The 24189-nt window shown below is 45.1% G+C and overlaps 1 protein-coding gene across 7 annotated transcripts in view; it reads left to right on the top strand.

Moving 5' to 3' along the window:
• bcas3 (BCAS3 microtubule associated cell migration factor) overlaps positions 1–24189 on the top strand; it is a 999028-nt gene that overhangs the window by 876975 nt on the left and 97864 nt on the right. The window contains exon 23 of one of the 7 annotated variants that reach the window (XM_068010748.1): positions 11933–12670. The exons of the other annotated variants lie outside the window; for them this stretch is intronic. Within the exon in view, the coding sequence (XP_067866849.1) occupies positions 11933–11940 (8 nt within the window). The 3' untranslated portion in view covers positions 11941–12670. Of the gene's footprint in view, positions 1–11932; positions 12671–24189 lie in introns of those variants that run through there. 7 annotated transcript variants of the gene reach the window in all.

The raw sequence follows: 24189 nt of genomic DNA, 5'->3' as shown, positions 1-24189 counted from the left end.
CAAGTATCCCATATGCCTTCCGAACCATCTTATCTACCTGTGCTGCTGCCTTCAGTGAGCTATGGACAAGTACACCAAGGTCCCTCTGACCCTCTGTACTTCCTAGGGTCCTACCATCAACTGTATATTCCCTTGCCTTGTTAGTCCTCCCAAAATGCCACCTCACACATCTCAGGTTTAAATTCCATCTGCCACTGCTCCGCCCATCTCACCAGCCCATCTATATCGTCCTGTAATCTAAGGCTTTCCTCCTCACTATTTACGACACCACCAATTTTTGTGTCATCTGCGAACATACTGATCATACTTCCTGTATTCACATTTAAATCATTAATGTGCACTACAAGCTGCAAGGGTCCCAGCACCGATCCCTGTGGTACACCACTGGTCATAGGCTTCCACTCTCAGAATCAACCCTCGACCATCACCCTCTGTCTTCTGCCCTAAGCCAATTTTGGATCCAATTTGCCAAATTGCCCTGGATCCCATGGGCTCTTGCCTTCTTAACCAATCTCCCCTGTGGGATCTTATCAAAAGCTTTACTGAAGTCCATGTAGACGACATCAACTGCTTTACCCTCATCTACACATCTAGTCACCTCCTTGAAAAATTCAATCAATTTTGTCAGACACAATCTCCCCCTGACAATCCCTGATTAATCCCTGTATCTCCAAGTGGAGATTAATCCTGTCCCTCATATTCTTTTCCAATAATTTCCCTGCCACTGATGTTAGACTCACTGGCCTGTAATTACCTGGTTTATCCCTACTACCCTTCTTGAATAATGGTACCACATTCGCTGTCCTTCAGTCCTCTGGCACCTCTCCTGTGGCCAGAGAGGATTTGAAAATTTGTGTCAGAGCCCCTACAATCTCCTCCCTTGCCACACATAGCAGCCTGGGATACATTTCATCTGGGCCTGGGGATTTATCCACTTTTAAGCCCGCTAAAACAGCTAATACTTCCTCCCTTTCAATGCTAATATGTTCAAGTATATCACAATCCCCCTCCCTGATCTGTACACCTACATCGTCCTTCTCCATAGTGAACACTGATGAAAAGTAATCATTCAAAACCTCACCTACGTCCTCAGGCTCCACACACAGATTGCCACTTTGCTCCCGAATGGGCCCTACTCTTTCCCTGGTTATCCTCTTGCCCTTAATATACTTATAAAACACCTTGTGGTCGTCCTGCTCCACGACATCCAACCACCCCTTCTTGCTTTCACTGGCAGGTTTCTTCCTCCCACCAGATGGAAACAGTATCTCCCTGCAGGCACTTACAGTAAGAGGGGAGGCGGTGGCATAGTGGTCATGTCCCTGGATGAGTAATCTAGAAGCCCAGGCCAATGCTCTGGGGACAAGGGTTCGAATCCCACCATGGCAGATGATGAAATTTGAATTCAATTAATAAACATCTGGAATCAAAAGATAGTTGTAAAAACCCATGTGGTTCACTAATGTCCTTTATTTTTTTTTATTTTAGAGATACAGCACTGAAACAGGCCCTTCGGCCCACCAAGTCTGTGCCGACTATCAACCACCCATTTATACTAATCCTACCCTAATTCCATATTCCTACCACATCCCCACCTGTCCCTATATTTCCCTACCACCTACCTATACTAGGGGCAATTTATAATGGCCAATTCACCTATCAACCTGCAAGTCTTTGGCATGTGGGAGGAAACCGGAGCACCCGGAGGAAACCCACGCAGACACAGGGAGAACTTGCAAACTCCACACAGGCAGTACCCAGAATTGAACCCGGGTCGCTGGAGCTGTGAGGCTGCGGTGCTAACCACTGCGCCACTGTGCCGCCCTTTAGGGAAGAAAATCTGCCATCCTTACCTGGTCTGGCCTACATGTGACTCCAGACCCACAGCAATGTGGACGACTCTTAACTGCCCTCTGGAATGGCCTAGTAAGCCACTCAGTTGTTAAGGGCATTTAGGGATGGGCAATAAATGCTGGCCTAGCTGATGACGCCCACATCCCATGAATGAAAAAGAAAAACTCCCAGCATCACATCCAGGGGAGATGTCAATAAATAAGAGCAAAATACTGCAGATGCTGGAACTCTGAAATGAGAACAGAAAGTGCTGGAAATACTCAGCAGGTCTGGCAGCATCTGTGTAGAGAGAAACAAAGTTAATGTTTCAGGTCTGTGACCCTTCATCAGAACTAGCAAAAGTTAAAAATGTAACAGTCTTTGAGCAATTGAAAGGGGGAGGGAGGAAGAAGAACAAGAGTGAAGGCCTGTGATCGAACATTGTGGGGAGAGATTAAATGACAGAGATGTCATGGAACACAATGCAAACGGAGTGCTTATTGGTTGTAGTGAAAGACAAAGCGGCACAGTGGCACAGTAGGGGCGGCACAGTGGCGCAGTGGTTAGCACCGCAGCCTCACAGCTCCAGCGACCCGGGTTCAATTCTGGGTACTGCATGTGTGGAGTTTGCAAGTTCTCCCTGTGTCTGCGTGGGTTTCCTCCGGGTGCTCCGGTTTCCTCCCACAGCCAAAAAGACTTGCAGGTTGATAGGTGAATTGGCCATTATAAATTGCCACTAGTATAGGTAGGTGGTAGGGGAATGTAGGGACAGGTGAAGAGGACAGGTGAGGATGTGGTAGGAATATGGGATTAGTGTAGGATTAGTATAAATGTATATCTAAATCTAAAAATCTAAAAAAGCATGAGTCCAGAGAGGGTGCTAATGGCAGAATAATGAACAGCTCTGTCCGAAAGCAAAAACATGAAAAACAAGTTTAAGACTAGCACATGATTAAAAAAATAGAAAATATATGAAAAAATAAATAAATAATAAAAAATGATAGGGCTCATGGTCTGAAATTATTGAACTCAATATTGAGTCCAGAAGGCTGTAGAGTGCCAATCGGAAGATGAGGTGCTGCTCCTTGAGCTTCACTAGAACCTTGCAGCAGGCCGAGGACAGAAATGTGAGCATGAGAGCAGGGTGGTGAATTAAAATGGTAAGCAATTGGAAGTTCGGGATCATGCTTGCGGACCAAGTAGAGGTGTTCTGCAAAACAGTCACCCAGTCTGCGTCTGGCCTCCCCAGTGTAGAGGAGACCACATTGTGAGCAGCAAATACAGTTTACTAAATTGAAAGAAGGACAAGTAATCATTACTTCACCTGGAAGGAGTGTTTGGGGCCTTGGATGGTGAGGAGAGAGGAGGTAAAAGGGCAGGTATAACACCTCCTGCCATTGCATAGGAAGATACCATAGGAAGGGGATGAGGTGTCGGAGTGATGGAGGAGTGAACCAGGGTGTAATGATGTAGAGATGTCAATAAAGCAAGGCGCAGCCTTTGAATGTGTGCATTCCATTCTGTTAGTTCACTGTCTTCTACTCCCAACTGCAGAATCCATCAAATTTCATGTTTACAATGTCCCTTTCAATACTGGAGTTGAAATTGAGTCATGTGGGGTCTTCATCACTCCTGCTCAAGCTAGTTGGTTGAGAAACCGGAAATAACATGGTAATGCAGTGGCTGTGTTAAAAGCCACTGATAGACATGCTGCATTGGCTTTTGGGTTTCCTGCGTGCTACCAGACGCCCCTCCCCGCTATTCCCCCCTCCCCCACCTGCTCCCAAAGCATCAGAAGCTTAAAAACAAGTCCTTTGTGACCTGATTGGATGATTTTTAACTGTCTCTCTAACAACTTTTTCTCCCTACGTTTTTATATTTTTGTCACTAATGAACAAGAGTGTTCAAATAATTTTGTTTAAAACACTATTTTTTAACGCCCTATGATTTTTCTCCTGGATATTTGCTCACTGCAGTGTCCTGGAGATTAATCTTTAATTCCTGGAGACCCCTGGACTCCTGGAGAGTTGGCGTCCCTACTTCTGCCACTGATACAGAAATGAGAGTGAGACAGGTGACTCTCCCTTTAATTTTTCACTTCTTTGCTGATGGGGGAGCACCTGAGTTGTCTGCTGCAGCATGAGTCCACACATTGGATGATGAGCGGGGAAAAGCTATGTTGGAGCCCCAAATCAAGTGGTGATATGGTGAGGAGGGATTGGTAGAGATTATTAACCTTTGCCTTATTGCCACGCGATATTATCAGACTTCTTCAACAACATCCAATACTGGATGAAAAGAAATCTCCTCCAATTAAATATTGGGAAGACTGAAGTATTGCTTTCGTCCCCCGCTCCAAACTCCATTCCCTGCATGACCACTACGCCACCGCCTCCCCACTTGCTGTAAGTGCCTGCAGGGAGTTACTGTTTCCTACTGGCAGGAGGAAGAAACCTGCCAGTGAAAGCAAGAAGCGGTGGGTGGAGGTAGTGGAGCAGGTCGACAGCAGGAGTGTGGCGCCATATTCGTGCCATCACTAAGACCACCTATTTCCATCTCCATAACTTTGTCCGACTTCGTACCTGTCTCAACTCATCTGCTGCTGAAACCCCCATTCATGCCTTCGTTACCTCTAGACTTGACTATTCCAATGCATTTCTGGCTGGTTTTCCAAATTCTACTCTCCATAAACCTGAGCTCATCCAAATCTCTGCTGCCTGTGTCTTAACTCGGACCAAGTGCCGTCCCCCTATAACCCTCGTGCTTGCTGACCTACATTGGCTCCCGATTCAGCAACATCTTGATTTTAAAATTCACATCCTTGTTTTCAGATCCTTCCATGGCCTCGCCGCTCCCGATCTCTGTTATCTCCTCCAGCCCCACAACCCTTCAAGGTATCTGTGCTCCTCTAATTCTGGCCCCTTGTGTACCCCTGATTTTAATCGCTCCATTGTTGGTGGCCATGCCTTCAGTTGCCTAGGCTCTAAGTTCTGGAATACCCTCCTTGCACCTCTCCACCTCACTTTCCTCCTTTAAGAGACCCCTTAAAACCTACCTCTATGACCAAGCTTTTGGTCATCTATCCTAATATCTTCTTTTGTGACTCGGTCATATTTTGTGTTATAAAGCTCCTGTGGAGGGCCTTGGGATATTTTATTACATTAATGGCGCTATATAAATATAAGTTGTTTTTGTTTTGTTGTTGAAACAGTAGATTGTTCCACGTAGCATCAGATTTCCATGACAAACGGGGTCTCTGTGAATCATTTCTGGCACTTCCAAAAGGGCAAGCACTATTGGCAGAGGTAATAATGCTCCTGGTATTAGGCCTAGTGAACCTGCCTGTCAGTCGGCCAACTACACAATCAGACCTGTTTTAACAGTAAACCCATGTGTTTGAGTGGGTTTGCAGTCGCTCTCACTCTTTTTCCTCATAAATCTCCCTCCTAAATTTCCCTGCCGCTGACAGCTCCATACACGGAAAACATCCGGCATCCGGGAGGCCATGGCCCAGGGTTAGGGTTGCCAACTCTCGTTGGACGGATTCCTAAAGGCTACATCACCTGACCCACTGCCCTGCCCCACTTGGTCAAACAGCTTTTCCACCCCATCTCCAATATTTGTGAAATGAAAATGTTCAAACAAAATATAAAACAGCCTTTTTTAATGCCTCTTTTAATGTACCCCACATATATCAGAGTGTTACCATGAGGAGTGGGGTATATCAGAGTAGAACAGTGAGGGGTGTATCAGAGTGTTACAGTGAGGAGTGGGGTAAATCAGAGAGTGTTACGCTGAGGTGTGTGGGGTATATCAGAGTGTTACAGTGAGGAGTGGGATAAATCAGAGAGTGTTACACTGAGGTGTGTGGGGTATATCAGAGTGTTATCGTGAGGGATGTGGGATATATCAGAGTGTTACAGTGAGGTGTGTGGGGTATATCAGAGTGTTACAGTGAGGTGTGTGGGGTATATCAGGGTGTTACAGTGAGGTGTGTGGGGTATATCAGAGTGTTACAGTGAGGAGTGGGATAAATCAGAGAGTGTTACACTGAGGTGTGTGGGGTATATCAGAGTGTTATCATGAGGGATGTGGGGTACGTCAGAGTGTTATAGTGAGGTGTGTGGGGTATATCAGAGTGTTACAGTGAGGTGTGTGGGGTATATCAGAGTGTTATCATGAGGGATGTGGGGTATATCAGAGTGTTATCGTGAGGGATGTGGAGTATATCAGAGAGCCTTATAGGAAATGTTACATTTGCTTCAAAGTTGAGCCTAGAGCAAAAGTATAAAATATGGTCATTTGCACAGGGCCTTGTTTAGGCTTCTGAAGTAGGGTCATGAGGTCATCTCTAGGTGGTAACCAGAGGGTCATGAAGCAGCACTTAAGCCCAGCAGTTAGTGTTTTATTAGCAAAGAACAACTTCATAAAACTGCAGGCGCTCCAATCACTACATGGCAGGGTGACTTGAAGGCTACAGACCATGATGGGTCAAAGGTCAGTCAACAATTCAATCAGCCAGTTGCTAAGAGAGTAAAGGGGGTGGAGGGGAGAGAGAGGGGGAAGGTGTTACATCTGTTTTTGAATGAAAATGCAAACTTCTATCCACAACATGTTTACTTCCTCTACAGCTTGTTGATATTTCACGCGATCTTTCCTAGTCCCAATTCAGGTTCTGAATTACTGACTCTGTGTTAACAGTTGAAAAGAGCTCACATTATCTTAAGGCTGGTCAACCTTCTGAAGTGATTATAACAACAATGTCATCGCTAAGTACTAACCCTATCAGGCTGACACCAGGCCATAGGGCAATTGTGAACAATGAACCCAACTCCTGAACACTGCAGGCAATAGCAACAACTTGCATTTATATAGTGCTTTTAACCTAGGGAAACGCTCCAGGGAGCGTAATCGGACACAATGTAACATCAAGCCACATGAGGGGATATTAGGACAGCTGGCCAAAAGCTTTGTCAAAGATGTAGGTTTTAAGTAGGAACTTCAGGGAATTCTTTTGGGCCTCCTTATCTCGAGAGACAATGGATACGCGCCTGGAGGTGGTCAGTGGTTTGTGAAGCAGCGCCTGGAGTGGCTATAAAGGCCAATTCTGGAGTGACAGGCTCTTCCACAGGTGCTGCAGAGAAATTTGTTTGTTGGGGCTGTTGCACAGTTGGCTCTCCCCTTGCGCCTCTGTCTTTTTTCCTGCCAACTACTAAGTCTCTTCGACTCGCCACAATTTAGCCCTGTCTTTATGGCTGCCCGCCAGCTCTGGCGAATGCTGGCAACTGACTCCCACGACTTGTGATCAATGTCACACGATTTCATGTCACGTTTGCAGACGTCTTTATAACGGAGACATGGACGGCCGGTGGGTCTGATACCAGTGGCGAGCTCGCTGTACAATGTGTCTTTGGGGATCCTGCCATCTTCCATGCGGCTCACATGGCCAAGCCATCTCAAGCGCCGCTGACTCAGTAGTGTGTATAAGCTGGGGGTGTTGGCCGCTTCAAGGACTTCTGTGTTGGAGATATAGTCCTGCCACCTGATGCCAAGTATTCTCCGAAGGCAGCGAAGATGGAATGAATTGAGACGTCGCTCTTGGCTGGCATACGTTGTCCAGGCCTCGCTGCCGTAGAGCAAGGTACTGAGGACACAGGCCTGATACACTCGGACTTTTGTGTTCCGTGTGCAAGAGAAAGACAGAGAGGTTTAGGAAGCAAATTTCAGAGCTCAGGGTTGAGGCAGTTGTAGGTTAGAAATCAGGGATATGCAAGAGGCCAGAATTGGAGGAGTGCAGAGCTCTCTGAGGGTTGTGGGCTGCAGCAGGTTCCAGAGACAGGGAGAGGGGAGTCCATGGAGGGATTTGAAAACAAGGATGTGAATTTTAAAATTGAGGCATTGCTGGTTCTGGAACCAATGTAGGTCAGCGAGCACAAGGGTGATGGGTGAATGGGTCTTGGTGCAAGCTGGGAGATATGGGCAGTAGAGTTTTAGATGAGCTCAGATTTAAGGGAGGGATCAGCCAGGAGAGTGTTGGAATAGTCAAGTCTAACTGTAACAAAAGCAAGGATGAGGGTTCCGGCAACAGATGAGCTGAGGCAAGTGTTGCAGAAAACATTATTTATTGATGTACATCAACAGGCTCACAAGTCAATGAATACAGGAAAAACATCAACTCTGAAGATAGCGCTTATCTGTCACAGCTGGACAGAATCAGATGACCTCATAGGACCCCTGAGTGCTCACCCACCCCAATTTGAGAACCTGTGATATCAAACAGTGGGCATGTTTCCACCTAAGTGACAAATTTAATTTTGAGCAACACAAAACCATGATGATGTTCGTGAACTTTGCCAGGATATTGGGGGGAGGTGTAGAGCAGTTACTGAATCAGAACGAGTGTTTGTGGAGGAGGAGCTGGGTTTAACCTGTGGTTCCAGGAGTCCGAGTCAGCAAACCAGCCACCCAGATTACCAAACAAGTCGTATATCTGACACATCATCAGCTGCGAGTGTTTGCTTTACCCAGCGCCACCTGTCAGTAAAAGGACCAACTTATAACCACTCTAGTTTGTTTTTGCAGTGCCTCCCTGAGAGTGGCTTTCAGTGTGAGTGTTGTTTGGAGTCTGTCCTGTGAAGTGCTCTTTAATTAAGATTGAGAACTGCAGAGGTGTCCAGCAGTTTCAGTCTCAAAGCAACAGCCTGCCTACTTAGGATGTCCTCACCTTGGAGCATGGCACAGATATGCCGTTTATGTCCTTTCTTCCCACTAGAAATGGTAGTGTTGTTATACACAATTACAAAGGACGCTTTACAGGAGCCTTATTTCAAACCCCCCACCCCACCAACTCCTGATGGCTCAGTGTATAAATGTAACACATGGCATCTTGCTGAGCATTCAAACCAAGCTTGAGTTCCCAGAGATGTGCAGTTAGCAGTGGTAAAGGGGCTTCAATAGGTGTAGCTAGCATTCGTGGGCTAGAGAGGGGGAAAATCAGTCAGGGTTCTCACTCCTGGTTAAAATCCATAAACTCCTTCTGAAAACAGTGCCTGTGCTGTTGGTATTGTATGAGAACTCGCCTGCAATGGAGCTCCAGCTCTGGCAGCTGCACCCCACCCTCGTACCCAACCCTCATTGCTAAGGCTCACACAGCAGAATTGACACTTGATGAGATACCAGATGCTGGCAAATGTCTGTGAAAGCCCCTGTCACAGCCTCAGGATGTCCCAAAGCGCTTTACAGCCAAATGTAGGATGCAGTCACTATGGAAGACAGAGCACAGCAAGGTTCCACAAACAGCAATGTGATAATGACCAGATAATCTGTTTTAGATGTTGGTTGTCGAATAAATATTGGTCAGAACACCAAAGATAACTCTCCTATTCTTCTTCAAAATAGTGCCATGGGATTTTTACATCCACCTCAGAGGGCAGATGGGGTCTCATCTGAAAGACAGCACCTCCGACAGTGATGTGCTCCGTCAGTACTGCACTGTGAGTGTCAATTGAGATTATGTGTTTAAACTCACAGCTGCAGTGGTGAGAGTGCTGCCACTGAGCCACGGATGATGCCTGACAATAGAAACTGTATCCCAGCAAGAGAGGAGAAAAATGTGGGCAAGAAGGAAACGTGAATGCGTTCAGAGTCTCAAATAGGAGAGAGACTTATGATATAGGTGTGTTCCAATCAAGTGTGAGAAAATTTATACCTTGAACCTCTGAATGTGCCATGTACAGGTGAAATGCAAATCAAGTAGGTTCTACTTGATTGAGTTTTGTACTTTGTTACGAGATTGCTTCTTTTTTTTTGTAAAATATGTTTTAAGGACTTAAGGACATTGATTCATCTGGCATCTTGAAGAGATGCTGAACTATGTGTTTTTTTAAAAAGAAGTCACCAGAAGGTTCCTGGACTTGCCTTGTAAACATGTCTTACCGGAAGGTACCTGTCTGTGGATAATCACCCAGAAGGGATTGTTTTTGACTTGGGGAGCTGTTTACAAAGAAGTGACAGATCAAGATTTATAGAGGTCAGGAGGCTTGACTTCTGGAATGTTTTTAGTTTCAGTTTGAACTGTTACAACATACAGTTGTTTTTTGCCTGCCCAAAAAAGAAGACCCAGCTCTCTCTCTCTTGAAATTAAATCCTGCATACGGTGTGTCAGATTCCTATTTCCAACTATATTTGAAGAAACCCTGCATTATTTGAAGAAACCCTGCATATCAAATGTGTGGGAACTGAAACCTTGTTGACGCATTTCTGCTGTAAGACTTATCTGAGGCTTCTGTAGCTGCATCTCTTGGAAAGCCTACCCAAACTGATCTTCAGCATCACCTGGAAAGAACTGTTCTAGGAAGATCCCAGTCACAGCTGTCTATGGGCATTTGGGATGCCAAACCAAAACCAAGGACCAGTATTTCACCTAAGTGTTTCTTTTTGTTTTTTTTGTAACAGCGCTATAAACACAAATCCCTTTTATTTTTCCCGGTTAATTGGCTTTATGTATATATGTGTGTATGTGAGGAGCTAAGATAAATAAAGGGCTTTACTATTTCAATTTGTGTGTGTGTGTTTACTTCATTATTGGTTAAGACTTGTTTTATAATAAACTGATAATTTTGTTGTTTATTAAAGAAACCTGGTTGGTGTGTTTTATTCTGGGAAAAATAGAGTATATGATTGATTGTATTGGTATGTGGGAAAATGTAAATATATGTTTTGGAAGGTCGAATTTGAATGCAGAATACAGGCTTAAAGAAAGGATTCTTGGCAGTGTGGAGGAACAGAGGGATCTTGGGGTCCACGTCCATGGATCCCTCAAAGTTGCCACCTAAGTTGATAGGGTTGTTACGAAGGCGTATGGGGTGTTGGCTTTCATTAACAAGGGGGATTGAGTTTAAGAGCCGCGAGGTTATGCTGCAGCTCTATAAAGCCCTGGTTAGACCACACTTGGAATATTGTGTTCAGTTCTGGTCGCCTTATTATAGGAAGGATGTGGAAGCTTTAGAGAGGGTGCAGAGGAGATTTACCAGGATGCTGCCTGGACTGGAGGGCATGTCTTATGAAGAAAGGTTGAGGGAGCTAGGGCTTTTCACATTGGAGCGAAGAAGGATGAGAGGTGACTTGATAGAGGTGTACAAGATGATGAGAGGCATAGATAGAGTGGATAGCCAGAGACTTTTTCCCAGGGCGGAAAGGGCTATCACCAGGGGGCATAATTTTAAGGTGATTGGAGGAAGGTTTAGGGGAGATGTCAGAAGTAGGTTCTTTACACAGAGAGTGGTGGGTGCGTGGAATGCACTGCCAGCGGTGGTAGTAGAAGCAGATACATTAGGGACATTTAAGCGACTCTTGGATAGGTACATGGATGATAGTCGACTGAAGGGTATGTAGGTAGTTTGATCTTAGAGTAGGTTAAAGGGTCGGCACAACATCGTGGGCCGAAGGGCCTGTACTGTGCTGTACTGTTCTATGTTCTATGTTCTATGTTGTGACCTGTGGCGAAGTGGAACTAGAATGAGCAGTGCAGTCCTCCCGCCTCAGTCATAACAACTTACATGCATCTCAAAGTTAATCATTTAACCCCGAGTTCCTGCGAGTGACACTTTGAGAGCCGAGTCTTGATTTCAGTCATATTTGAGCCAAGAGTTATTGACTATTGGTTGTTGTCCAAGATTGGTGCAGCTCCTCATGTCTAAAGAAGTGATTTAATGTTCCTGGGAGAAGATGTTGGAAGGAGAGAGGGCCGAGACTGGTCTGAGTGGAGAGGGGCTAGATTGAGCAGAATGGATGGGCAAGACACAGGGTAGTCTTTGAGTGGGCTGAGGACCTGAACTTGTCAGCAAGTCACCAGTAATTAACCTCTGACTTGGTCCTGGAGTAAGGTGACTCCCAAGAGCAGGCTTCCTTTATGCCAGAACCTTGAGTAAAAGAGTTTGTCTTGGCAACTTGAAGCAATATTTTGTCAGACTTTGGGCAGCCATGGTCAATAAATGAGGTGTGTCGTGCCCAGTACAGGCATGTCCTATTCATAACTTTAAACATGGACTATATTCAGCACAGCATCTTCTGGAACTGAATTTTCCTTTTGTTTTAAAAGAACCATAATGGACATTAGAAGTGGACATTGGGCTGCAAAGATGACTGGTGAAGGTCATTCAAAAACTGACTCACTGTCTGAAAGGACAAAGAAAATACCTTCCAGACTAAGAGGTGTCATCAACACATATCCTGAAACCATCAGGAGACATTCCTGAATTGAACGCTTTTCTCCTGAAACAAAGGTGATTGTCTTAACCCTCCTCAGGATGAATGTCTTACAACAGTAAACCATCGAGGGGCTAATCAACCTAGACCCCCAGCAAATTTGGAAAAGGAACTGAGAAGTCACATGTTGGGGCAGCCATGTTGGCCTCCTTTTAAAAACCTTTAAAATACAGACTGCAGGAAAAGCCAGCTAACAGACAAGGCAGTACCATCGTGCCTTAAAAGAACTGGCGTCTGTAACATCTTAAGGTCTCTGAGCCAGTTCCTTTTCAAGGCCACCAATACAGAAAACCAACCTCCTAGTGATGAGACTACAAGCAACTAACTTTGTGACCTGCTGAAAATCCACCTCTTCGAGAGAATCCTGCAACAACGTTGATATACAACTCCGACTATCGAATCCACCCAACTACACTTCAGGAGTGCAAACTCCTTCTTCATCGGGCCCGCAATGCATGCCTTTTCCCCAAGACGAGCCAAATCACATGACTTACAAACGATTCCTTTGCTTGTAATTTGTAAAAGTGCACTATCCTTTTAACAACTTTCTTTCTTGAGAATGTATGTGAGTGGTGAGTGAGTGTTGTAGCATTAGACTTTCGGTTTAAATGTGCGAATAAAGATCATCCTCTTTATTTAAACCCATGAAAAGCGTGCTGCTGGTTATTCAAATTGGCTATACACTCAAGGGTTAAGAAACACACACATCTTCCTTGTCAAAAACACACTTGATTAGGACAGTAAAGGGAAAAGAACTGGGGTTTCAGTTCTCTCTCAATTCTGTCCGTAACAGATGAGAGACAGTATAAAGCTAAAAGAGGTTCACACAAGTGAAAAGAAAAGTAGAAATCCAGCAGACTAGTAGAGCTATAACAGGATACAAAGAAAGTATGAAGAGCTGCAGAAAGGGAACATGAAAAGAAAACATACAAGGGATATCAAAGCTAACGGTAAAAGCTTTTATAAAAATATTAAGAGAGTGGCTAATGAAAAAGAGGGCTCATTAAAGACATACACAGGGGATACAAAAATTGGCAATAAAGAAATCACAGATTTGTTAAATGAGTAGTAGACAAAATATCAGTGGTACAAGTGAAGCTAAAAATAAATCAAGAGGAGAAACTTATTGGATTTAATATAAGGGAGGAAAAAAGTAATGGCGAAAATATTGAGACTTAAGATAGACAAATCTCCAGGACCTGATGAGTTCCAGCTTGGGGTATTAAAATAACTAGGTGAGGAAATTCATTTATAGCGAGGGGAATTGAATACAAAAGTAGGGAGGCTATACTTCAGTTATACAAGGTATTAGTGAGACCACATCTGGAGTACAGTGTACAGTATTGGTTTCCTTATTTAAGGAAGGATGTAAACGCATTGGAAGCAGTTCAGAGAAGGTTTACCAGACAAATACCTGGAATGGGTGGGTTGTCTTATGAAGAAAGGTTGTAACCGCTGGAGTTTAGAAGAGTAAGAGGCGACTTGATTGAAACATATAAGATCCTGAGTGGTCTTGACAGGGTGGATGTGGAAAGGATGTTTATCCCTGTGGGAGAATCTCGAACTAGGGGTCACTGTTTAAAAATAAGGAGTCGCCCATTTAAGACAGAGATGAAGAGAATCTTTTTCTCGCAGAGGGTGGTGAGTCTTTGGAACTCTCTTCCTCAAAAACCAGTGGAAGCAGATTCTTTGGATATTTTTAAGGCAGAGGTAGATAGATTCTTGATAAGCATGTGAAAGGTTATTGGGGATAGGCAGGAATGTGGAGTTGAGGTTACAATCAGATCAGCCATGATCTTGTTGAATGGTAGAGCAGTCTCAAGGGGCCAAGTGGCCTACTCCTGCTCCTAATTCGTATGTATGTATGATGCGTTACTCATAATCTTCCAAAGCTCACTTGTTTTGGGAGTTGTGCAGTTGGATTGGAAAATTGCAATTGTCACTCCAAGAAGGACGGGAGAGAAAAACCAGGTAACTAAAGACATGTCCGTTTAACGTCAGTTGTGGGGAAGTTATTGGAATCTGTCATCAGGGACAGAGTGACTGAGCATTTGGGGCAAAGTTGAGCTAATCAGAGAGTCAGTATGGATTTGTGTAAAGTACCACACTCCCATCACCAAGTCACCAATATCTCTACTCCAGCTAATTGATTTCACCACTGAACGGCCTAACTGTAATTTAAAAGTTGTGCCCCGTTTTTCTAGACTCCCCAACCAGAGGAAATAGTTTCCCTTTATCTACCCTATCAAATCTTTATGTCATCTTAGACACCTCAATTAGAATACTAGCCTAGACTGTGCAATTGAATATAGTCAGCCATTATGACCTTGCCTCAGGAACTCCCTTCTTAACCCAGTCAAAATTTGCCACCTCAGTCTTCGCTGTTGAAAACCTTCTGTCTTTAAACATGTCTTCAGTTCCCCACACCAACACCTGTTCACCATCTGTTGTTTACCCTCCTTAATGTAAAACACATTTGATAATCTCTTGTATGTGATGACGCAGGGTTTTGATGTTTTGTTAGAGTAACAACTTTGGCTCTTTCTGTGGTACAGTGGTCAATCGGCACTCAGGGCTGTGCAGAAACAGAACATAGGACATTAAAAATAACCAATGGCTCACCTGTGGTTCAGCTGGTTAAATCGGTGAGCCGTACAAACCAGGAACAGTCCCTTCTCTGTGCTGACTTAGCTAATCTTATTAGAGGTGCTGATTGGAGAGGATGTGTAACAGCATACCTCAGTGTTCATTAGGGAGGGAAAAATCAGCCTGTCTTCTGGTTCCTGAACACTGTTCAGTAACTCCTAGGCCCAAACATCTTCAGTTGCTTCATCAGTGACCTTCCCTCCATCGTAAGGTCAGAAGTGGGGATGTTCAGTACCAGTCGCAGCTCCTCAGATAATGAAGTAGTCTGTGTCCACATGCAGCAAGACCTGGGCAACATTCTGATAAGTGGCAAGTAACATTTGCAGCACACAAGTGCTGGCAATGACTTTCTCCAACATCAGAGTGTCAAACCACCTCCCTTTGACATTCAACTGCATTACCATCATCGAATTCCACCTCCATCAACATCCTGGGGTGACCATTGATCAGAAACTGAACTGGATCAGCCATATAAATACTGTGGCTACCAGAGCAGGCCAGAGGTTGGGAATTCTGCAGCAAGTGACTCATCTCTTGATTCCCCAAAGTTTTTCCACCATCTACAAGGCACAAGTCAAGAGTGTGAAGGAATACTCCCCACTTGCCTGAATGTGTGCAGCTCCAACAACACTCAAGAAGCTTGACACCGTCCAGGACAAAGCAATCCACTTGATTGACATCCCATCCACCATCTTAAACATTCACTTCCTTCACAACCAGCGCACAGTGGCAGCAGTGTGTACTATCTACAAGATGCACTACAGCAACTCACCAAGGCTTCTTCGCCAGCACCTTCCAAACCCGCGAACTCGATTATCTAGAAGGACAAAGGCAACAGACGCTTGGAACACCACCACCTGCAAGTTCCCCTCCAAGTCAGACACCATCCTGACTTGGAAATATGTCACCATTCCTTCACTATCACTGGGTCAAAATCTCTGGAACTCTGTCCCTAACAGCACTGTGAGTGTATCTACACCAGAGGGAGTGCAATAGTGAAAGAAGGTGGCTCACCACCAGCTTCTCAAAGGCAATAAGGCATGGGAAACAAATGCTGGCCTTGCCAGTAACATCCACATCCCATGAATGAGTAGAAAAAAACTCTTGCAATAGAGCATGCACGTATGTGATTGTTGGGTGAGGAGAGGAGTGGATTTGACTGTGCTACCCCATCGTCAAGTAAGAACTTGCTTGACATTGACTGACTTGGTTCACGTACTTGGCCTCTGTGGAGCCATAGCCCAGCATGCCTTCCCATGAGAAGGGGGACAATGACCCGAGTTCCTCCATCCGAATACCTAAAATCATTGAGAATACTGACGATTTGTGATGCCATTTCTTTTAAAGGGGGCTGTGAGCGTGTATGTGTATGAAAGACTGAAGGGGCATCCATGACAGCCGTCGCTACTTCATATATCATCTGATCTCAGTGATTAAAACAGTTTCGGTAAACTTGTAAAAGAGCGCGTTAGTAGTGAGTAATGAGGTGTCTCAGTTATTTTGATGATGGTTTAAGGTTGTAATGTTCTCAGCTACCACCTCAGGAGGTCACAGTTCAAGTATAGTCCTGGCCTGAAGTGACTCAAGAATTCACAAGTGAAATATAAGGGTCAAAGGTTACCTTGATCACTGAGCTGCTCAGCAGCAGAGCAAAGAAGTAAGCTGAGAAGTGAACCCTCCCGCTCTTAAAGTGGTATTGTCACCATAGTGGGGGCCAAAGCAACATCTTAGAATTTCTTGAATCAGCACAAAATAACATGGTACAACTTTTGGATTCTTTTATTTTACTCTGTTCATTCAAATTTCCTATGTTACAACAATCATTACACTTTGTAAAGTACTTCACTGGCTGCAAAGCGCTTTGGCATATTTGGTGGTCGTGAAAGGCACTTTATATATGCAAGTCTTTTTTTTGCAAAGTACAGTGCAAAGAAACTTGACTATACAGAGCAGTAAGTACATTAAGAAATAGGAGCAGGAGTAGGCCCCTCGAGCCTGCTCCATCATTCAATGAGATCATGGCTGAACTTCTACATCAACTCCACTTTCCTGCCCTATCCCATATCTCTTGATTCCCTCAGTGCCCAAAAATCTATTGATATCAGTCTTGAATAAACTCATCGAGTGAGCATGGAAGCGAATTCCAAAGGTCCCAGATTTGATCCAGCTGATTTAGCCGATCTCAGCCAGGTTGTAGGTAGGACGCGCTACCTTTGGGCTAGGGAAGAATAAAATAAACCAGAGTCCCCACTCCTAATTGTCATACACTGACTCCCTGCTGGATAGTGCACCTGTGTGGACAACAGGTAGCTGCAGGCTCCATCTAGGTTGTAATCCTCCTATGGTTGAGTAGCCGATCATGTGGGCTATCTAGGCTCTGACACAAAGAATGCTTACTCAGAACACAGGAGAGGTGCACAAGCATTTGAACCTATCCATCAGCATGGGGTCAATTTTATTCCCCAGAGGAGTGGGGAGAAAGAGATGAAGAGATTCCCCCTAACATTTCCCTTCTTACTGCAAAAGTCCTAATTTTCCTTTTTAACTTATGTCCCTGGGGTTTTGAACATTTTGTACCAATGAACTTTGCCAGTTCTCTTCATATAATTTTGTCAATTTCCCTATAGTACTATAGGCCCCATAAGTAACTGTATTCCTTCAGTCAGTATCCGTGCTTGTGTTCAACACAGAGATGAGCAGAGTTTTTGTTATTTTTTTACATCGAGCTGATTAACATCCTCTTCATCTCAACCCTGGGCCTAAACCCACAGTAGATTAGATTACAGTCAAGAGTAAGGAAATGTATCTGTGATAAATTATTTTCAGTGATGTCGATAATTTCCGCAGCGGTCGGCTTCTAATTCTCCTCAAATTACAGCTCTCTGAGGCTCAGATGTGCTCCTTCGAGTCAGACAATATCAGATATTGTTTTCATCAAAAAAATCCAATTTTCCCTCTCGATCGGATAGCCAGTGACACAGTTGCTAACCTGTCATGACAGGAGAGCATGTGAGATTATAGATGAAGGGATCAGATGCTAAGATTTTGTAAACAAAGAAAAAATAATTTAATCAAGCCAGGGTTGGAGACAAGTGTCTATTTATAGTGAGTTTATAGAGGAAGAGGCAAGGAAACAGCAATCAGCACCATGGTTCTGCGAAATATTCTCAGCAAATACAATTCAATTTAAAAAAATAATTTTGAATATCTGCTTTATTTCTGGAGCTCCTCCCAATGGATCATTCAGGAAATGCATCACCCAAATTCTGCTGCTGTTATCCTATCTCGCACCAAGTCCCTTTCACCCATCACCCCTGCACTCGCTGACCTATATTGGCTCCCAATCTGACAATGCCTCAATTTAAAAATTCTTATCCTCGTGTTGAAATCTCTCCACGGCCTTGCCTTTCCCTAAATCTGTAACCTCCTCCAACCCTATGAGATCTCCATGCTCCACCAATTCTGACCTCTTGTACATTCCTGATTTCCATTGCTCCATCATTGATGGCCGTGCCTTCATCTGCCTCAGCCCTAAGCTGTGGAATTCCTTCCCGAAATTTCTCTACCACTCTCTCCTTCTTTAATTTGCTCCTTAAAACCTACTTCTTTAACCAAGCTTTTCGCCACCTGTCCTAAAACCTTCTTATGTGGCTTTGTGTTAAATTTTGTCTGATAAAACTCCTCTGAAGAGCCATGGGACACATTACTACGTTAACGGCACGCATAAATGCAAGTTGTTGTTTGTTATTGCTGGTCGCACTTGGGGTTGGATCAGAGTATTTTCAAGGGAGGGAGGGAGAGAGAAAATCAGCCAGGTCTCCTGCTCCAGACTGATGCTCGGTGGTGCCCATTGGACATTCTGTGTCCGCAAGTGGCTGTTGTCTCAGGACAGGCTCGGGATTAGCTGTGCTGCCCGCTGGCACACTCTATGTAGGCTCACATTGGGCAGGAGGGTGGCAAAGTCAATCAGGGGCTTCACGATAGGAGGATAGGAGAAATCATGGCTGTAGAGAAATTCAGCAGTAGCAGAGTTCATTGCTCACCCCCCTGATAATCTCTGTTCACACGGACACAACTCATACAGCACTCCCCTCCAATGAAGCACACATTCCCAGGATGGGTTCCAGGCGGAAATCTGGGCTTTCAACATATAAAAAAAAATTCTGGTTCATTTTAAACACTTACTAGAGTTTTAATTTTAAATAAAAAGGTGACAGAATTTATGATGATCCATTTTCAATGCACCATTCCTTCCTCAAATGCTACCTCAACAATTAATCTCCCCAACCTTCAGTGGCAATTTCCCTGCACTCTCCCTACCCTTGCCAGAAGCATTTTTCCCTTTTAGCCTCCTCACCCCGACCTCTCTCACATAGTACACATTGACATTCTTCTCCAGCACCTGCCTCCAGTCATGCCAGCACTCACCTTTCTTTCCAATTCACAGTCACGCTACCCCATCAGTTCCTCCTGGCAGTTCCGCCACCCCACCCACCACTCCTCACTCTCACCTCTTGAAGAACTGCTGTGTGCCACATTTCTCACGAGAGTTTGTGCTGGGAATGTATATGATGTATCCCTGGGTGACACAATACCATGGAACTGGAACTGCAATGATGCCAACTCTTAGTCTAACAGGTAGGAAGAATTTCCCAAATCGCCCTGTGCAGCATGTATAGTGAGAAAACAGGAAAGACATGGATCTGCCTTTGAAGTAATAAGCTTAGTAAATCTGACCTAAAAAGGGATGATTCCAATCTGTGCAGTGAATTTCACACACGGCGTCCTGATCTGATTGTGTGTTAGGTGAGATTAAATTGGTTAAGATCCTTAGCTACTCTAAATCCCACTGAGTGATTCCTCATTAATCTCTTTTCCTCCCAAAGACAGCAATGGCAGGTTTAGGAAGATTTGTGTCCTAATGTGCCTGGGCTCCAACATGAGCACAATCGAGGACCAGCTCTCCCCAAATTAGATGCTTGGGGATCATTGTTTCCTGCAGGTGGAGAGGTGCACTTTCTGCACACAGATAGAGTATATCGCACAGAGATGTCAGCTGTGATTCAGTGGATAGCAGTCTCACCTCTGAGTCAGAAGCTCGTGGGTTCAAGTTCCACTTCAGAGATTTGAGCACATAATCCAGGCTGACACTCCAGAACAGTACTGAGGGAGTGCTGCACAGTTGGAGGTGCGATCTTTCAAATGAGATGTTAAACTGAGGCACCGTCCTCTTAGATGGATGCAAAACATCCCATGACACTATTTTGAAGAAGAGCAGGGAAGTTCTCGCTGGTATCCTGTCCAATATTTATTCCTCAGCCAATCTCAGTAAAACTGATTATCTGGTCATTCTCACATTAATGTTTGTAGGATCTTGCTGTACTCAAATTGGCTGCTATAATTCACAACAGTGACTTTTTAAGATTTGTTTCATGGGATCTGGGTGCCGTTGGCAAGGCCAGCGTTTCCTGCCCATCCCTAATGGCCCTTGAGAAGGTGTTGGTGAGTTGCCTTGAAATGCTGCAGTCTATCAGTGTGGGTATTCACACAGTGCTGTGAGGGAGGGTGTTCCAGGACTTTGATCCAGTGACAGTGAAGGAATGGCGATATAGTTCCAAGTTAGAATGGTATGTGTCTTGGAGGGGAGCTTGTAGGTGGTGGTGTTCCCATGCATCTGCTGCCCTTGTCCTTCTAGTTAGAAGAGGTCGCGGGTTTGGAAGGTGCTGTCGAACGAGGTACGGTGAGTTGCTACAGTGCATCACTGTGCGCGGTGGTGCAGGGAGTGAATGTTTAAGGTGGCGGATGGGGTGCCGATCAAGCGGGCTGCTTTGAATTGGATGGCATCAAGTTTCCTGAGTGTTGTTGGAGCCGCACCTATCCAGCCAAATGGAGAGTAATCCATCACACTCCTGACTTGTGCCTTGTAGATGGTGGACAGGCTTTGGGGAGTCAGGAGGTAAGTTACTCACTGCAGGATTCCCAGCCTCTGACCTGCTTTTATAGCCACAGTATTTATATGGCTGCTCCAGCTCAGTTTCTGGTCAATGGTAACCCCCAGGATGTTGATGGTGGGGGATTTAGCAATGGTAATGCCATTGAATGTCAAGGGGAGATGGTTAGATTCTCTCTTATTGGAGATGGGCATTGCCTGGCACTTTTGTGGTGTGAATGTTACTTGCCACTTATCAGCCCAAGCCTGAATGACTACAATTCAAAAAGCACTTAATTGGTTGTAAAGCAGTTCAGAGCATCCTGAGTTGATGCTTTATAAATGCAAGTGTTTCTTTTATCAAACAGTTATGGGGGAGTCACTTGTCTAGCTTTCTCTCGGGTATATTGAGCAGTAGGTGCCATGTGTGTTTAGTCTGATCCCATTACACAAAATCCCGGAATATTAATGTATTTCTCATGAGATAGCAGTTGGGCCTCATTGATCCTATCCATTTCTGCTTGTCCTTCGTCAATTCTTTTCCCACCCTCTCCTGAAGGTGCTGACTCAGGCCAGGCGCTCAACTCACTCCAATTGCCAAGCTTCATGTGCATGAGCATTTCAGTATAGAGGATTGACCCACGGAGGGCAACAGAGCCAATCCCAACTCTGCCCTATCCCTGCGACTGCAGCCTTTCATCCTGGCTGCTCCTTCAGTGGCCTCCGGCTCAGATGAACCCCCCACCCACCCCCGCCAGCTGCCAGGCTCCAGCAGGGGGCTGCTCCATCAACTTCAGAAAATAGCGCCTAAGTAAGGCCTTTATTGTCCTAATTGGCTGCACACCTCCTTGGAGTGGGCTGCCTAATTTATTCCCAGCATGGCCATGGGAAATTCCCCCCGGAGGCAGGAAGACGTCGGGGATCCCTTCCGACATGTTTTCCCCTTATTTTCCCATTTCCTGGCCCCCCACTCCGCGTCATCCCCGCCTCCTTCCTCCAAATTCAGCTCCATGTCTCACCAGGCTGTGAGTGTTTTGGCCATTAATGGATCAAGGCAGAAATATTAAGAAGTATTGTCAGGCTGAGTCGGGTGCAAGACCAGACTTGTGAAAAATTGCTGCTATTTGGGGCTAGATTTTCAAAACAGGGTCAGGAACCCAACATCCGGATAATTGCTGGGTCCTGATCCCATGCCTCAGATGCATTGCCAATGTGACGTGATCTGCAATGCTAGTGCCCCAATTGGGCAGGAGCCGAGCTCGGGGCCCAATTATTGGTGCTGAGCATCGGCAGGAGGCGGGAGCTGCCTGCCTGGTGCCAGAGGCAAAGGCAAGCGGCAGCCACGATATGGCCTTGCTGACGAGAACAGACAGCTCCTTCGAAGGCCAGCAGAATGAACAAGTGAGGCAGTGGTTCTGTGTGAAAAAAAGGTCCTGCGCTGGGCCTGGATCAAGATCCCCATGGGCTGAAAACATTTCTTACTCAAAGAACAAACTTAACCCCCTGCCTGCTGCGAGCCCAATAGCTGTACACTATCATGCACCAGACTGGTTGGGCTTGCCAGATTCTTCTTTGAAAATTACAGTGCAGAACCCCCCACCCCAGCCCCCCCTGGCCTCTTAACAAGCTCCTAAAGGAGCATAATGGCCCCTTAATTGGAGGCTGCCCCATTCCCCTTCCCCCACCCTCACATTAAACATTGCGGACTGTTTCGGAGGCATCAAGTTCCGGAGATGATGTCTGGGACCACGATTTTTAAATCACATCTGCAACAGCTCCCGACCCCACGGCCCTTTCATAATCCGGCCCTTGGTGCCAAGACGACATGTTTTCTACGTAGCATCCCACTAAACCCAAGATAAAGCAGCCTCAGTGATAAATATGTGCAGTGTGCACAGAGAGGCCGTGATATTGTTCGGTTTGCAATGGATTAGTCTCGCATGGATCCCCTTCCCCCCCCCCAAAACCAGCTCACAGCACATTGACTGCACCCTGGTAGAATATAACTAACTGATCAGAGACTCAGAAAGAGGGGCATTAGATTTTCGGCTTATTCAAAGGAACCAGCAAAATTGCTGATGCTAGGGTAATGGCAGTGTTATTATTAAAATGTCAGCCATGGCTCAGTGGGTAGCACTTTCGCCACTGAGTTACAAGGTTGTGAATTACATTCCCACTCCAGGACTTGAGCTGGAGCACAATAATCGAGGCTGACACTCCAGTGCAGTACTGAGGGAGTGCTGCACTGTCAGAGGTGCCAACTTGCGGATGAGACGTTAAACCAAGGCCCCATCTGCCCTCTTGGGGACATGAAAGATCCCTTGGCGCTATTTTGAAAAAGAGCAAGGGGAGTTCTCCCTGGTGTCCTGGCCAATATTTATCCCTCAATCAACATCACAAAAAACAGATTATCTGATCATTATCACATTGCTGTTTGTGGGAGCTTGCTGTGTGCATATTGGCTGCTGCGTTTCCTACTTTACAACAATGACTGCACCTCAAAAGTGCTTCATTGGCTGTAAAGTGTTCTGAGATGTCCTATGGTTATGAAATGCGCTATATAAATGCAACTCTTTCTTTCATTTCAGTGATGTGTCGGAGCTGCCAGCTGTGATACCACACACATACCCAACATGGCAGCTCATTCCTGCCTTTTTAAAATGCAGCCATTGGTGACAGAGGTTTCACTGATCACAGGCCATCACACTGGAATTCTCTTCCTAAACCACTCCACCTTCTTACCTCTCCCACCTTCAAAAGTTCTCCCAATGCATGCCTTTTCTGAACTCCTTTCCACCTCCTGCTTGTCAAATTCCCTCTCCTTCCTTCACTATATGTGTGCAGGTTCCTGGTTATTTTCCTGTGCAGGTTTTGTAGATATGTGCCATGTAAAACTGCTTGGAGTCTTCAGGAATTAATGATTAAGCTCCAGGACACTACTGCAAGCAATACCTTGGAAAAAAATAAGGGCATGACAAAAGTCTTTTAATTTTCTTTGAACATTTCTGTTTATTCGTTATGAAGATACTGGATGTGGGAAAAAGACTGTTTAACTGGGAGTGGCAGCTAGAGGCGGGAGGTCATGTGATGAAACCTCCAGGAATATGTACAACCAGATTTGGCAACCCTATCTTGAGATGAACCTTTAACTGTTAATGGGTGGTGATTGAATGGGGCCATTCAGTGGAGCTGGGAGAATGTGTGCTTACTTATGTCTTTTTAAGGTCATTTAGGCTCAGTCCACTCCACAAGTTAATCAATAGTCTCAAGGATAAGTCTGACCACATTCCTCCTTGGATTTCCACATTTAGATATAGATGAGGAGATACACGAGCCTGTGAATGGATTCTTTTGCACATCACTATGACCAGGATGATGACTGGCGTACAACTATCCTGTAATGATGTGGTTCACCCAAGAGGCATGGCATGACAATGCCTTCATGTTTTAGATCCTGCTCGTATGGTGCTAGTATTCTCAAAGGGGTGTGGTGTCTCCACCTCATTAAAAGAAAG

This window comes from Heterodontus francisci, chromosome 30 (assembly GCF_036365525.1).
Source record: "Heterodontus francisci isolate sHetFra1 chromosome 30, sHetFra1.hap1, whole genome shotgun sequence".
In the NCBI taxonomy this organism is placed as follows: domain Eukaryota; kingdom Metazoa; phylum Chordata; class Chondrichthyes; order Heterodontiformes; family Heterodontidae; genus Heterodontus; species Heterodontus francisci.
Note: the sequence above shows the minus strand (reverse complement) of the source record. Positions and strands in the feature narration are given on the sequence as shown.